General features: G+C 36.4%; 3 protein-coding genes and 1 long non-coding RNA gene across 4 annotated transcripts; 1 reads left to right on the top strand and 3 right to left on the bottom strand.

Annotated features, from left to right (window-relative positions):
* The first annotated feature begins 302 nt into the window (after nt 1-302).
* On the top strand, nt 303-2,347 carry LOC141392066 (uncharacterized). The gene is made up of 2 exons (XR_012409777.1): nt 303-1,971; nt 2,023-2,347. It is a non-coding gene; the product is annotated as an uncharacterized lncRNA (long non-coding RNA).
* An 833-nt stretch (nt 2,348-3,180) lies between these two features.
* Tbcc (Tubulin-binding cofactor C) lies at nt 3,181-4,588 on the bottom strand. Its single transcript, XM_073964999.1, has one exon. It carries the CDS (start codon nt 4,586-4,588, stop codon nt 3,467-3,469), a length of 1,122 nt encoding a protein of 373 aa, XP_073821100.1. The 3' UTR covers nt 3,181-3,466.
* On the bottom strand, nt 3,181-10,919 carry LOC141392062 (protein CEBPZOS). Its single transcript, XM_073965005.1, has 2 exons — nt 10,742-10,919; nt 3,181-5,078 (listed from the first exon to the last, which is right to left on the bottom strand). Exons 1-2 carry the CDS (start codon nt 10,869-10,871, stop codon nt 4,942-4,944), a joined length of 267 nt encoding a protein of 88 aa, XP_073821106.1. The 5' UTR covers nt 10,872-10,919; the 3' UTR covers nt 3,181-4,941.
* LOC141392063 (uncharacterized) lies at nt 4,634-4,870 on the bottom strand. The gene has a single exon (XM_073965006.1). The coding sequence runs from the start codon at nt 4,868-4,870 to the stop codon at nt 4,634-4,636; it is 237 nt and encodes a 78-aa protein (XP_073821107.1).
* Nucleotides 10,920-11,901: the final 982 nt, after the last annotated feature.

The raw sequence follows: 11,901 nt of genomic DNA, 5'->3' as shown, positions 1-11,901 counted from the left end.
GAAGGCCTAAATCGAGTTTTCAGGTATGGACAGATCAAAAAGGTACATTCTGCATAAAGCGGCTCACAACTATACAAGGACCCAATCAGGAGCAACCCATGTCTGCAATTGTTATTCCTAGAGAGAGTAATGTACACGATTTGGATCTTTTGGGGTCGCAGTCTTGGAAAGAATGGGAGATGGTGCTAAACACAACTTCCACTTCATTTCCGTGGTATTCCTCAGAATTTGCCATTTAAACGACATTTGTTCACTTTTTTACGATTTTCCAATAAATTTCACGAATTCTTCAGTGAAAATAAACAATTTTCACATATCTGCCAAAACAAAAGAACAGCTGTTACAGATGTTGCCATGTTGTTTTAATGTTGTATTTTCTTTTACCAATATCCATGTTCTTTTACAGTGGATTGTTAATAACTGACATTTTTCTTGCTAGAAATGTTTATTAATTTGAAAATTTATTTATTTTTTATACAAAAAATAAGAATTAATTAATCTCAAAGTTATTTGTGCAAAAAATGACGGTATGGCAACACAAATTATTATTTCAAGGGTTCACAAGTCGCGCCATTATTTTCCATTTTCCGACTTGTCAACCCTTGTTCACTTTTTGTGCTCCTCCCTGCTCAATCATAATAGCTCGAGCAGGTGAAAGTGAACTGCAACTCACTTGTGAGTAGCTCCCTACGTGAAGATTCATAATCGCTATGTATATTAAGGCGTGGGGACTTATACCAACAAATTGTATATCCTCAACGAAGACTAATTACCAAATTTCAACCATTCTGATGGGATAATGAATCTAAAACCTTCAAAATACCGAATATCCTGCAGGTAATAAAATATTCTGTACCAAAAATTGATTATCTATCTTTAAAATTGTGAGCTGTATCTTGATTTCAACAGACAGACGGAAATGGTTAAATCGACATAGAATTGCTGATCAATAATATATATATACTTTATAGGGTCTACGACGAATATTTCGATGTGTTACAAACGGAATGACAAGTTTAATTATACCCTCCATATGGTGGAGGGTATAAAAAGAGAAGCACACACAAAGCTTTTCCCAAAGACAATTTTTACACGCACACAACATACGATTTTTGTTTGCCAGACAACTATTTGATGGACGTTTTGTCTTAAATTAATACCAACTTAATCATTTTTATGAATGGAATAAAAATATGTGAATGTAATATTTTTTGTTGTGGAGCAGTTACATTATATTATTCTATTGTTTGTTACTATTTGGTGTATGTATGCGTTTTTATCAAAAGCACGATTAAGAGCCGGTGAACGATTTTGATGCGACTGATGGAACTGGATAATGCACTATGAACTAGATTACTGAACTAGTTCAGTTAAAAGAGTTGAACTATTGAACTAGATCTTTCAAACGAACTGGATTGTACGACTCTAATGTCAACCACTCTCACTTATCACTAAGCTCTTTTATATATTAAGGGGTCGATTATGGATAGCAACCCCAGTTGCATTGCCGACAGTAAATTTATGGGTCTATCTTGTATTGCCACTAAACTTGAGTTGCGTTGTCAGTTGTCTGCGCGACTGAGACGAAATGTTGTACCATTAATGTCAACTCAACTGGGTGGTCGATAAACATGTTATCGATCAGTGTTTTTTCAAACTTGTGACCTCTATTCGCCAAAAAAAAAAAAAAAAAACATTTTAAAAATAATTGTGCTTTGGATAACTCTTTTGTGTATTCTGGACAATATTTTAATATTTTGGCTGAGTTTTCGAGCAAATTTGGAAAACAACCAAAGATTGGAATATAACCTGCCCATTGAATCTTCGGATCGTCAAGTTTTATTTGCTGTCCCAAAAAATGATAAGTTCGGTGGAATTATTTTTTGATGATGAAGAAAATGTACAGGACATTGCATCTATAAGAAGAAATTTGAGGGACAAGTCGAATCCATTGGAATTGCCATCTGCACTGTAAGCTGATGATCATGTGGAAAGATCTATATAATCAGTAAATTATTTCAGGTTTAAGGCGTATTTTCGATTGCCAAAGTATGCCGTAGTTTACGTTGTGGAAACGTCAAAGGATGACTTCAAAGAAAGTTACAGATCAACAGGAATACCCCCACTTTTAAAAGTGTGCGCAGCGTTGCGATTCTTGGAGGACGGAAGTTTCCAAAAGTCCAATGGCAATGATTTCAACAATTGCATGGCTCAATCTACATTGTCGAGAGTATTGAAGGAAGTTGTCCACTTGATAGAGGACAAATTGTGCCAAAATTGGGTCGTTTCGAAGTTGACAGAGGAGGAAAAAAGGCAAAATAAAAACCATTTTTATTCAAAAACGAAATTCCCTGGTGTAGTTGGCTTATAGATGGAGCACATGTGCACATTATAGTCCAAAGGAGGATGTTCGTCATTTGTACTTAAACTGAACCTACTGTATTTGTCACCAAATTCATTTGCAAAAGATTTGCTGCTGTCCGCTCCAAAGGCGATAAATTCACTTATTGTGATGGACCACCACCAGTGGCGTTGAAGTTTCTTTTATTTTGAGTCATTTTCTTTTTCAACTTTGCTTTAAAGTGAATCCAGACTCTCTGCCACTCTTCAGGTGTTCGTGTTGGAGGTCCATGGCTGTTTAAAATGTCCGAAATGGACCTCCACGCTTCATCCGCTGTGGCTTTGGTTTCACCAAAAACCCGAACTCCTCGGGCTAAGTTTGGATTTTCACTCAGTTTATCAGTTAATATTTCGAACTGTTGCTTTGTCGTTATTTTCACCATATTGATACACAAAATTAATGAATGATGCAAAGAATCAATAATTGTTAACAAAAGTGTTTATTTTTCCTTCTATTTTACTTCTTGTTTCTTCGAAAATGTTCACTGCAACTGAAAATTGGTGGTTGCTGAAAAACAGCCGCTTCGTCAACTGAGATTCGCAACTTCAGTTGAGAGTTGCCATACGTGGATCAATTTTGACAACTGGCAACGCCACTCAACGATAATTGTTATCGATGATCGACCCCTTAATACTAGAAATTTGCATTTCATTTGAATTTGACTAAAATTTGTGTCGTTTCACTTATTTTTTTAATTGTATGATTTTCTCTTCTGGCAACGCAACTACAGTTAAGTTGCTATCCATAATCGACCCCTAAGATTTAATAGCACGGTTGTGTCAGTTTAGAACATTTTATTTTCAAAATAAAATCTAAATAAAGGTTTTAGACAAAAAATATAAAATACAAAAAGCATGTTATTATCCTGTCTTATGACATATGTATAATTAATAATTTATGAGAACAGCGTTAGGGTGTTTTGAAAAGGGAAAGTGTATTAATGTTTGAAATTAAAAGTGATTTGAATATATCAATACAATACAATGAGCTTCCAATCATGGCTAGGGCTAGTAAAGCAATAAATAGAATGTGTAAACTCTTTTCTTTTGGCAATTTCCTTGAGGACTATAATGAGGCGTTATCCGCGTTCCTTGATAAAAAATCTTGCCGCTTCTCATTCCAGTCGACGACACATGTGTCCTTGATCAAATGCCAGTTTGGGGAGGGCACCTCAGACGATAGCCAATTGAAGTCAGCAATATCTGTGTAATTGTTGACCTCTTTATCAATGTTTGCATGGATAAAGTCTTCTTGTATACCGCTGTAGTCATAGTTATAGGGCGCAACTTCTATTCTATTGCAATCCTCAATGATGGCACGACACGTGACATGTAAATATATTTGACATTGCTCCGAGGAGTGTAGCCTCAATTGTTGACATGCAACGCTAATTTTGCTGTTGGTACAAAAATCTGCGAACAAAGAGCGGGCAATTGGGCCACAGAGAAATGTGCAGTTGGAACAGTGGGAAATTTGAACTGAACCTGCAGGTCCTTGCAGTTCAACGAAACAATTTTGTAAATGGGCAATAGTTATATCTTTACTGTGGACTTCATCGTCCCTGAGACAAATGTATTCGTTCGATCTATTGCATAGCGTCCAACTTACTTTGCCGCCTGAGACCATAGTAAGATTTTCATTTTTTACAACACCATCTACTTTGTCCGTTTTAGCAAGTTTGGGATTCAGAGATGGTTTTGGTGTCACTTTGCGTCCACTAAATCCAAATTTCTTCTTTGGCATGAGTTTTACTCTTGCCTCTTCACATGTCTGTAATAAATCGTTTAGTATGCTTTGACAGGCTTTTATTTTGAAGTCTGTAAGAAACATTGTTGAATTAGTAAGATAGCGTTGCAACTCCTGTATCTCCATTGTTATTTCTGTGAAATGCCGAGGGAATTCAATGCTGGAGTTTTCACCTTGGGACTTCTTTGCTGACGTTTCGCTTATATTTGTAATACGAGCTTCGATTTCCCTCACTTTGTCGGCGAAGACCTGTGAGAAGTAGTCAACCCCTTCAGAATCTGAGCTTTCCTTATGGCGCTGTTCCAATTTTACATCCAAATAATTCTGTCGTTCTTTATTACGCTTGTTAAGTCGCTCTAGTATTTGATCTTTTTTGGAAGTTGCAACGTCGTCCACAATTTCATTATCCATGTTGGTTACGGAGAATCGATTGCTGTTCATATTTTACTGTAGATTTTACTTCTAATGTGGAAGATGTAATACTCCCTAGTTGTCTTCTTTCCTTTTAAAGTATACAGGGGCGTTGTCGGAAGCAGCTGATTGCAATTTCCTTAAAAATTGAATCTTTTTCTGTTCGTCTTCGCTCAAGTGAACACCAGCCGTTGTTGAACGTATCTTTGCAATTTTTTCCTCCGAGGGTTCAGTTAAACGTAAGAGACCATAACCAATGCCGCCAAAAGCCACTAACCATATTAAGGACTTTACATAGGGGTTAGTAGCCATTTACACTTTGCTCAATTATATATTGTATTTGTAGCTATGAGTTATAATTGTTGTGAATATAACGTTTATGTTTAGTTGTCCTTTTTTTGTTCAGTTCTCCAGATAGTTGCATCAATTTCACGCAAGTTGCTATTTCCAATTATCTCGCCAACCTTGTAATAATAGTCTAAAACGAATGGATAGTTTTCGTTGATGTGCTGTCGGAATTCTAGAATATAAAAGCGAATGAAAATTATTTAGTAATATGTAAAAATTAAAAGAAAAGTACGAACAATGGCCCAAAACAGTTCGGACGGGAAGACAAGCAAAATGTATTATTGTGACAATCCGCACTTCTTCCTGTCGACATGTATTCGGCAATTACATGAATAAATAAATAATTTGGAATATATACACTTATAACTTACACGTTTTTAAAACAATTAATGATTTGTTTAGCATCATCAAACAGTTATTTGTGACCAAATGATTACTCGGAGCGAGGATCTATTGCTCCAATATGAAAAAAATGTAATTAACCATCAAGTGGTAAAATTTTCGCGAGTATGTTTCCATTTCCCCATTCGACATATACAACTCGATTTTACATCAAATCTGTTCTGAACATTATAGTTTTCAAAAGATCCCTTATCTTTGCTCCTTTGAGCCAACGGATCCATCCCAGCAAAAATTTGCATGCATTATTAGCCAGCAAAATTTGAAGGAAGGGGTTCTATGCGATGACGTGATTTCATGAGGCATATGGTAACCCTTTGCTCTCAACACCCTTTCTCAAACAAAGTGACAATTGCCGCAAGAAAAATTGCCTAATATAAATATGGACCATGGTTTATTACTTACAATAGGCTTGATGACTCGAAATCACGACCAAATTTGTTAAATATCTCGTCGTCCTAATGTTTTAAATTTCCTGTATATCAGACAAGTACAACTTCTAAACAACTGGTGTTGTACCGAAGCTCGAAACGTCAGTGAGCTAAAAATAGAATTGGGCTGCACTCTTTGATATAATAAAAGTTACCTTGTCTGTTCTAAAGACGGCAGAATGAAATCAATCAATCAATTTCGAAGACTTCTTTAATGTTTATGGCTGCCATGGAATTGCATTGTAACCCTGTATCATTATTTATTTTATTTCTTTCATTATTCCCCGTAACTTAGAAAAATATGCCACTGTATTTCTTTGTGTATTTCTTCAGAGTAAACGAAATGTCTTCAATAGGTCGTAGTAAGCATTTCTGAAATTTACTATTTTCGAAAGTTTCATGAAATATTCATATATCTTAATTAATTTTGAATTAAACTGCTTTTAGACCTTGGATATGGGCCTAGGTGATCCCGTTTACTGTTAATAAGACCTGATACTTTTTAGTCGGTAGGTTATATTTATTGCAACTGGATTCTTGTTCTATGAAAATTTGATGTATGAATTTGAACTAAAAAACTCAAACTTTACTCTGTTCCAGAACCTGCAAGAATCTACTATTTTTTACTACGATAACATTTTTTCCTTTATGTTATCGGGAAAATAGTAAAAATTAGTAGATTCTTGCAGTTGGAACAGACCAATTGTTTACATGTAATCAGCGTGACCGCTGGGAAACTTCAAAAAGTACAACAAAACGTATAATTTCTGAAAAATGAATATTGCCAAAGCAGCACAAGAGAAAATAGAACAAGTAGGAAAAGCGTTAAGTTCGGTCGGGCCGAACTTTTTATACCCTCCACCACAAATGTCAGTAATTTCGGTAAATTAATGTGGCCACAACCTTCAAAATAGCGAAAATCGGAAGGTACTGTTCTATGGGGGCTATATGATGGCGTGGACCTATACCTACGAATTTCAGGGGGAAAGCTTTATACCCCTAAACGAAGACTAAATACCAAATTTCAGCCATCTCGGTCTGATAATGAGGCCAAAACCTTCAAAATACCGAAAATCGGCAGATATCGTCCTATGGGGGCTATATCACAACGTGGACCTATATAAACATTTTATGGTAGAAATGTTTCTTAGCCTCTGGAAATGCAAAATACAAAGTTACAACCAATTCTGTTGTCAAATGGGACTAATACATTCAAAATATATTAAAATGACGCGTACTTTATATGGGGGTAACACCAAAACGTGGATCTATATAAACCAACTTTGGTAGGAATGTTTTTTGGCCTCTGGATACACAAAATACCAAAGTACAACCGTTTCGGTGGTAAAATGGGACAAATATCTTAAAAATTACTCAAAACGACGCGTCACGCGTCATTTTGTATGGGGGCTATACGAAAGCGTGGAGCTACATAGCCCGCTTTCAATACCAAAAGTCCTACGTACATACAATAGATTTTCCCAAAATTTCATCCACCTACGTCAATCCGTTCGGACGCAAGAGTGATTTCCGCAGACGGACGGACATGGCTATATCGATGTAGAATATATATAGTTTGTGGGGTCTACAATGATTATTTCGAGTAGTTACAAACGTAGTGACTATGGTGGAGGGTATAATAATAAACCTTTAGAATGTACAAATGTATCTCAAACATCATCATCATGTGATTCAACTGTCCACACTGGCACGTCAGCCAAGAAGATCCGAAATCGACGATCTCCAGGAATAAATAATGTTTTATTTAAAATGGCGATTGACGGTGTGCGCTTTTTGTTTCCAGTGAGCAGAAATGCAGAATCTTGTGTACACATTTTCACCCCCTTCACACCTCTTTCATAGTCTGGCATAAGACTAATAAATGTAGGAAAACATTTTGGCCGGAGTCGATTATTTTTTCGGCTCAGACTCCGACACCCTGAGCACAACCGTCACGCTGTATGTAATATGGCCTGGTACTCCTTTGGTCCATATGGTAACCCCCCTAGTAGGGACAATGTATACCTAATATTCTTAATAATTTTTAATAATTAATTCTTATTAAGAATAAAATTCATAAGATGTTATGATTTTTAAGTATTTACCAAGTCGAATTTAACAAGGTGATCCAAAAGGCGAATTCGGGCGAATTCAGGCCGTAGTCATTTGCTGTCAAAATTTTTTGCGCGAAATATCCACAAAAGTTAGAACAAAACGGTAAAATATTCTTCGGGAAGCTTACATAAAGATGTTGTACACAGATATTTTTTATGGAAGTGTATTATTATACCCTACACCACTATGTGGGGAGGGTATTATATGTTGGTTTTGGCCAAAAAGTTTGTAACTCATCGAAATAATGGTCGTAGACCCATACTTATATATACCAACATGAATGTCTCGACGAGCTGAGTCGATCTGGCTATGTGTGTCCGTCCGTCCATCTAACCCTTGTAATCACGCTACAGGTCGCAATTTTGATCGGATCGTCACCAAATTTTGGGTGTTGATGAGATTCCCGGAGGGGATGTCGTAGGTCAAACAACAGAGATATCGCAATAGTCGCTAATACAACCCAACTTTTTTTGCGAAAATCACAGCTTTGAATGGGGAGTTTCCAAAAGCAAAGCCTGACTATGAAAGTAGAATATCCCACCTTTACAATGTCGCATAATAGATTGACGTAGGTGGCCAAATAACGGAGATATAGCAACATTCGGTATTACATCCTACTTTTAATTTTTTTCGAAATCGCGCTACAGTTCGCACTTTTTATCTTACCATCACGAAATTTTGGGGGTTAATGGGGGTCCCACAGAGGAAGAAGCCTATTGATTTTGATGATGGTCGGATAATATTCAAGGGTCGGAATGTGCAAAACCTAGCAAGGAAAGTAGAAAATATGTATCACCTTTACAACGATGTAAAGTAGATTGTCGAAGGTGGTCAAACAACAGAGATATCGCAATAGTCGGTAATGCATCCCATTTTCCGATTTTTTTGTAATCACTCTACAGGTCGCAATTTTGATCGGTTCGCACGAATTTTTTGATGCGGGTCCCTCAGAGGAAGAAGCCTATTAAGCTTGGTGATAGTCGGATAATATTCAAAAAGCTTATATGGAGAAAAGTCAAAGTTTTTTTCTTATGTGAATATCTCCGATTCAGGAGTATTCCAAAAGGAAAGCCCATCAATGGAAGAAGAAAAGATCTCTTTTATATTGATGCAAAGTATGTTTGGCGTAAGTTGGCAAACAACCGAGATATCGCAAAAGTCAGTAATATATCCAATTATTTCATTTTTTGTAATCACGCTACAGGTTGGAATTTTTATCGGATAGGCACGAAATTTTGGGGGTAGATGGGGGCCCACAGACGAAGAAGCCTATTGATTTTGGTGATAGTCGGATAACCCCAAGTGGGGACAAATTCAAAGTTTTATTCTTTGTGAATATATCGGCTTCTAGTAGGGGTATTCCAACGGCAAAGCCTGTCAATGGAAGTAGAAAATATTACCTACTATTTGTATGTAGTCAAGCTTAATCTCATATTTGTTGTTTTCAAATTTAAAAACAACAAGTTTAAAGTGGGATGTAGTTAAAATTGATTACTTTTGGGGATGGCAGAGAATACTAGTTTCGTCCAACGCCACTTGGACTCATCAGTTCTCTTAGTTCTTTGTATTGAAACAAAGAACCCTTCCCCAATTCTATGACGACTCGAGCTCAAGAATACACCTAAAAACTCTCGTAGCCGCATATGTAAACCAAATTAACTACTCCCACTGTCATGTGTCTCCACATTGCTAGAATGCACATAACTATTTTGATAGTTGTCGAAAAATAACAACAACCAATCGTCCACGGTGCTATTAAATAGACACAGAGCGCAGTGGACGATTGGTTGTTGTTATTTTTCGACAACTTTCAAAATAGTTATGTGCATTCTCAGCAATGTGGAGACTGAACCGATTGCTACAAGATTCTAAAGGCCATATCTCTGGATCCAGAGAAGGTATTACAACATATAGCACAATTTTGGAAAGGCTAAAGTGCGAGCTATAATCTGGCATACATTAAGCGGGCACACATAATGGGCCCATTTTCGACTTTTTGAGGGTTTTATGAAAAAATCCGGGTCCAAAAATAGGTTTTTGGGTGAAAATAACCTCCCGGACTTTCGGTCCAATAACCGGATCCGTCCCCCAAGAAAATTATACACTCCCATGATCAGCGCAACAATATCTACCTCTGGAAAAATTTTCAAAAAAATCGGAGAGTTTTTACTATACTAGAGTCATGATACAATAAGAAGGTAGCAGCAACTGCCGTTTTTGGTAACATAAGATGTCAAAATTTGACATAAATTCAATGCAATTGACACATTATGTTACCATCAGCTGGGCTGATAATGCTACCTTCTTATTGTATCATGACTAGAGTTGTTCCTTAATTTTTTATAAAGGGATTTGACAGACATTCCATATTCGAACAGCTGGTGTGATGCCACTACCTTGGTAATTGTGCCATAATATCAACGTACTATTATACCCCGTTTATATATAACCGGATTTAACAAACCGACTGGGTTTTAAATGTCAATTCCATTGCTTATATTTCAAACAAATCCTCATAAAGGTTAACCCTGCAAAAGGCTCTAATAGAAACAGCGTATTACTTCTTAATTATTAGTTTTGGTTATTATTGTTGAACTACGTGGGTTCATTTTTAATTTATACATTCAATCTGGTCTTAAACAAGCCGAGCATACCCGTATATAATTAATGCATGAAAAGTTTTGGTAGTGTGAAAACAATTACTTGACAAACTGTATTTGTCATGACTCATCCTAAATATCAATTCAATCATTCAATCAATCATCAATCAATTTCTTCTTTTTAAAGTATACCTTGCATTTAACAATTTTTTGCGGTACTGGGCACAAGCAATAACTTCAACAAGAGTAAATAAATAAAAATAAATAAAGGTTATATAAATGTTACCCACCTCTGTTCGTATTCATACGATAATACACGGCATACGAAGCTGCAAAGCAAACTGCTTCAATAACAAAAAGTGTCTTGGCGCTGCTTTTGACAAATTTCCAGAAACCACTTTTGGGTGTTTTAGGCAACATTATACATGATTCGTTAAATTGTTAATTATTTAATTTTGTACCTACGTTCAATTTTAACATTTGCACTATGCCAACTAAACAACGAAGCCGACCGATTTTTTCGGCTCGCTCGCTCAGGTCAATGCCAGCTAATAGGCGGCGGCGCGCCGTCTTGTTTTCCAACTCGCGGCTAAATTTCGGTTTTTTAACATGGTCCCGGTCCACACTGTAGTGATTTCATTGATAAAATGTCATGAAATTATGCGATCGAGTTCCATATTAAAGTAATTTTTTAAATGAAATTATTGCATACAAATCGTATAAGCGTGGACTAGGACATGTTAAAATGCAAGAAAACTTGAAATTTTTTGTACGAAAAGTATGTTTCTGAGACTTCTTAAGTACCGGTTCACACTATAGTGATTTCATTGAAAACAATTCATGAAATTATGAAATTATGAGTTTCTAGATTGAGTACCATAGTCCCGGCCACACTGGAGCATTTTCAATGAAATTTTGACATGAAACTTTGCATTTTTTGGGAAAAATGCATAATTTCAAGAAACTAGTGTCCGTTTTATTTTACATTTTCTTTTACTTTCATGTCAAAATTTCAGTGAAATCACTCTTAGTGTGGCCCGGGACATAGTAGAGTAAAATAATGAAATTACTGTAGTGAGGAATTCAATCTAAGAACGCATAATTTCATGAAATTTTCTAATGAAATCCACTCTACTGTGGACAGGGACTAAGCATTTCTTAATAAGTCCCATATATATATATATATATATATATATATATATGTCACGAAATTTCATGGATTTTTGCTGTAAATTATCGGCGCGCGCCGTTTCTCCCGATTTATTGGCTGGCGAGTTTTAGCCGATATGAGCCGACAAAATAGGCGGCGGCTAGACCCGAAAAGAATTACGGCAGCAGGTTCTTACGTACCGGATTGACCCGAAACCAAAAGTGTTTCGGCCAGCGGCTGCCAACCCAGCATTGTATGCTGCTACAACAACAACAACAAAAGAATTAGCTCACCACCGAT

This window comes from Musca autumnalis, unplaced genomic scaffold (genome assembly GCF_047663935.1).
Source record: "Musca autumnalis isolate F117 unplaced genomic scaffold, ASM4766393v1 scaffold_2, whole genome shotgun sequence".
In the NCBI taxonomy this organism is placed as follows: domain Eukaryota; kingdom Metazoa; phylum Arthropoda; class Insecta; order Diptera; family Muscidae; genus Musca; species Musca autumnalis.
This window is presented reverse-complemented; position numbering and strand designations above follow the sequence as displayed.

Excerpts from the sequence above, each read along its gene's own strand:
- Tbcc (XM_073964999.1), bottom strand. The coding sequence starts at position 4,588 with ATGAACAGCAATCGATTCTCCGTAACCAACATGGATAATGAAATTGTG.
- LOC141392063 (XM_073965006.1), bottom strand. The coding sequence starts at position 4,870 with ATGGCTACTAACCCCTATGTAAAGTCCTTAATATGGTTAGTGGCTTTT.
- LOC141392062 (XM_073965005.1), bottom strand. The coding sequence starts at position 10,871 with ATGTTGCCTAAAACACCCAAAAGTGGTTTCTGGAAATTTGTCAAAAGC. Across the intron at positions 5,079-10,741 it reads TCGTATGAATACGAACAGAG|AATTCCGACAGCACATCAAC; the intron begins GTGGGTAACATT and ends TTTATATTCTAG.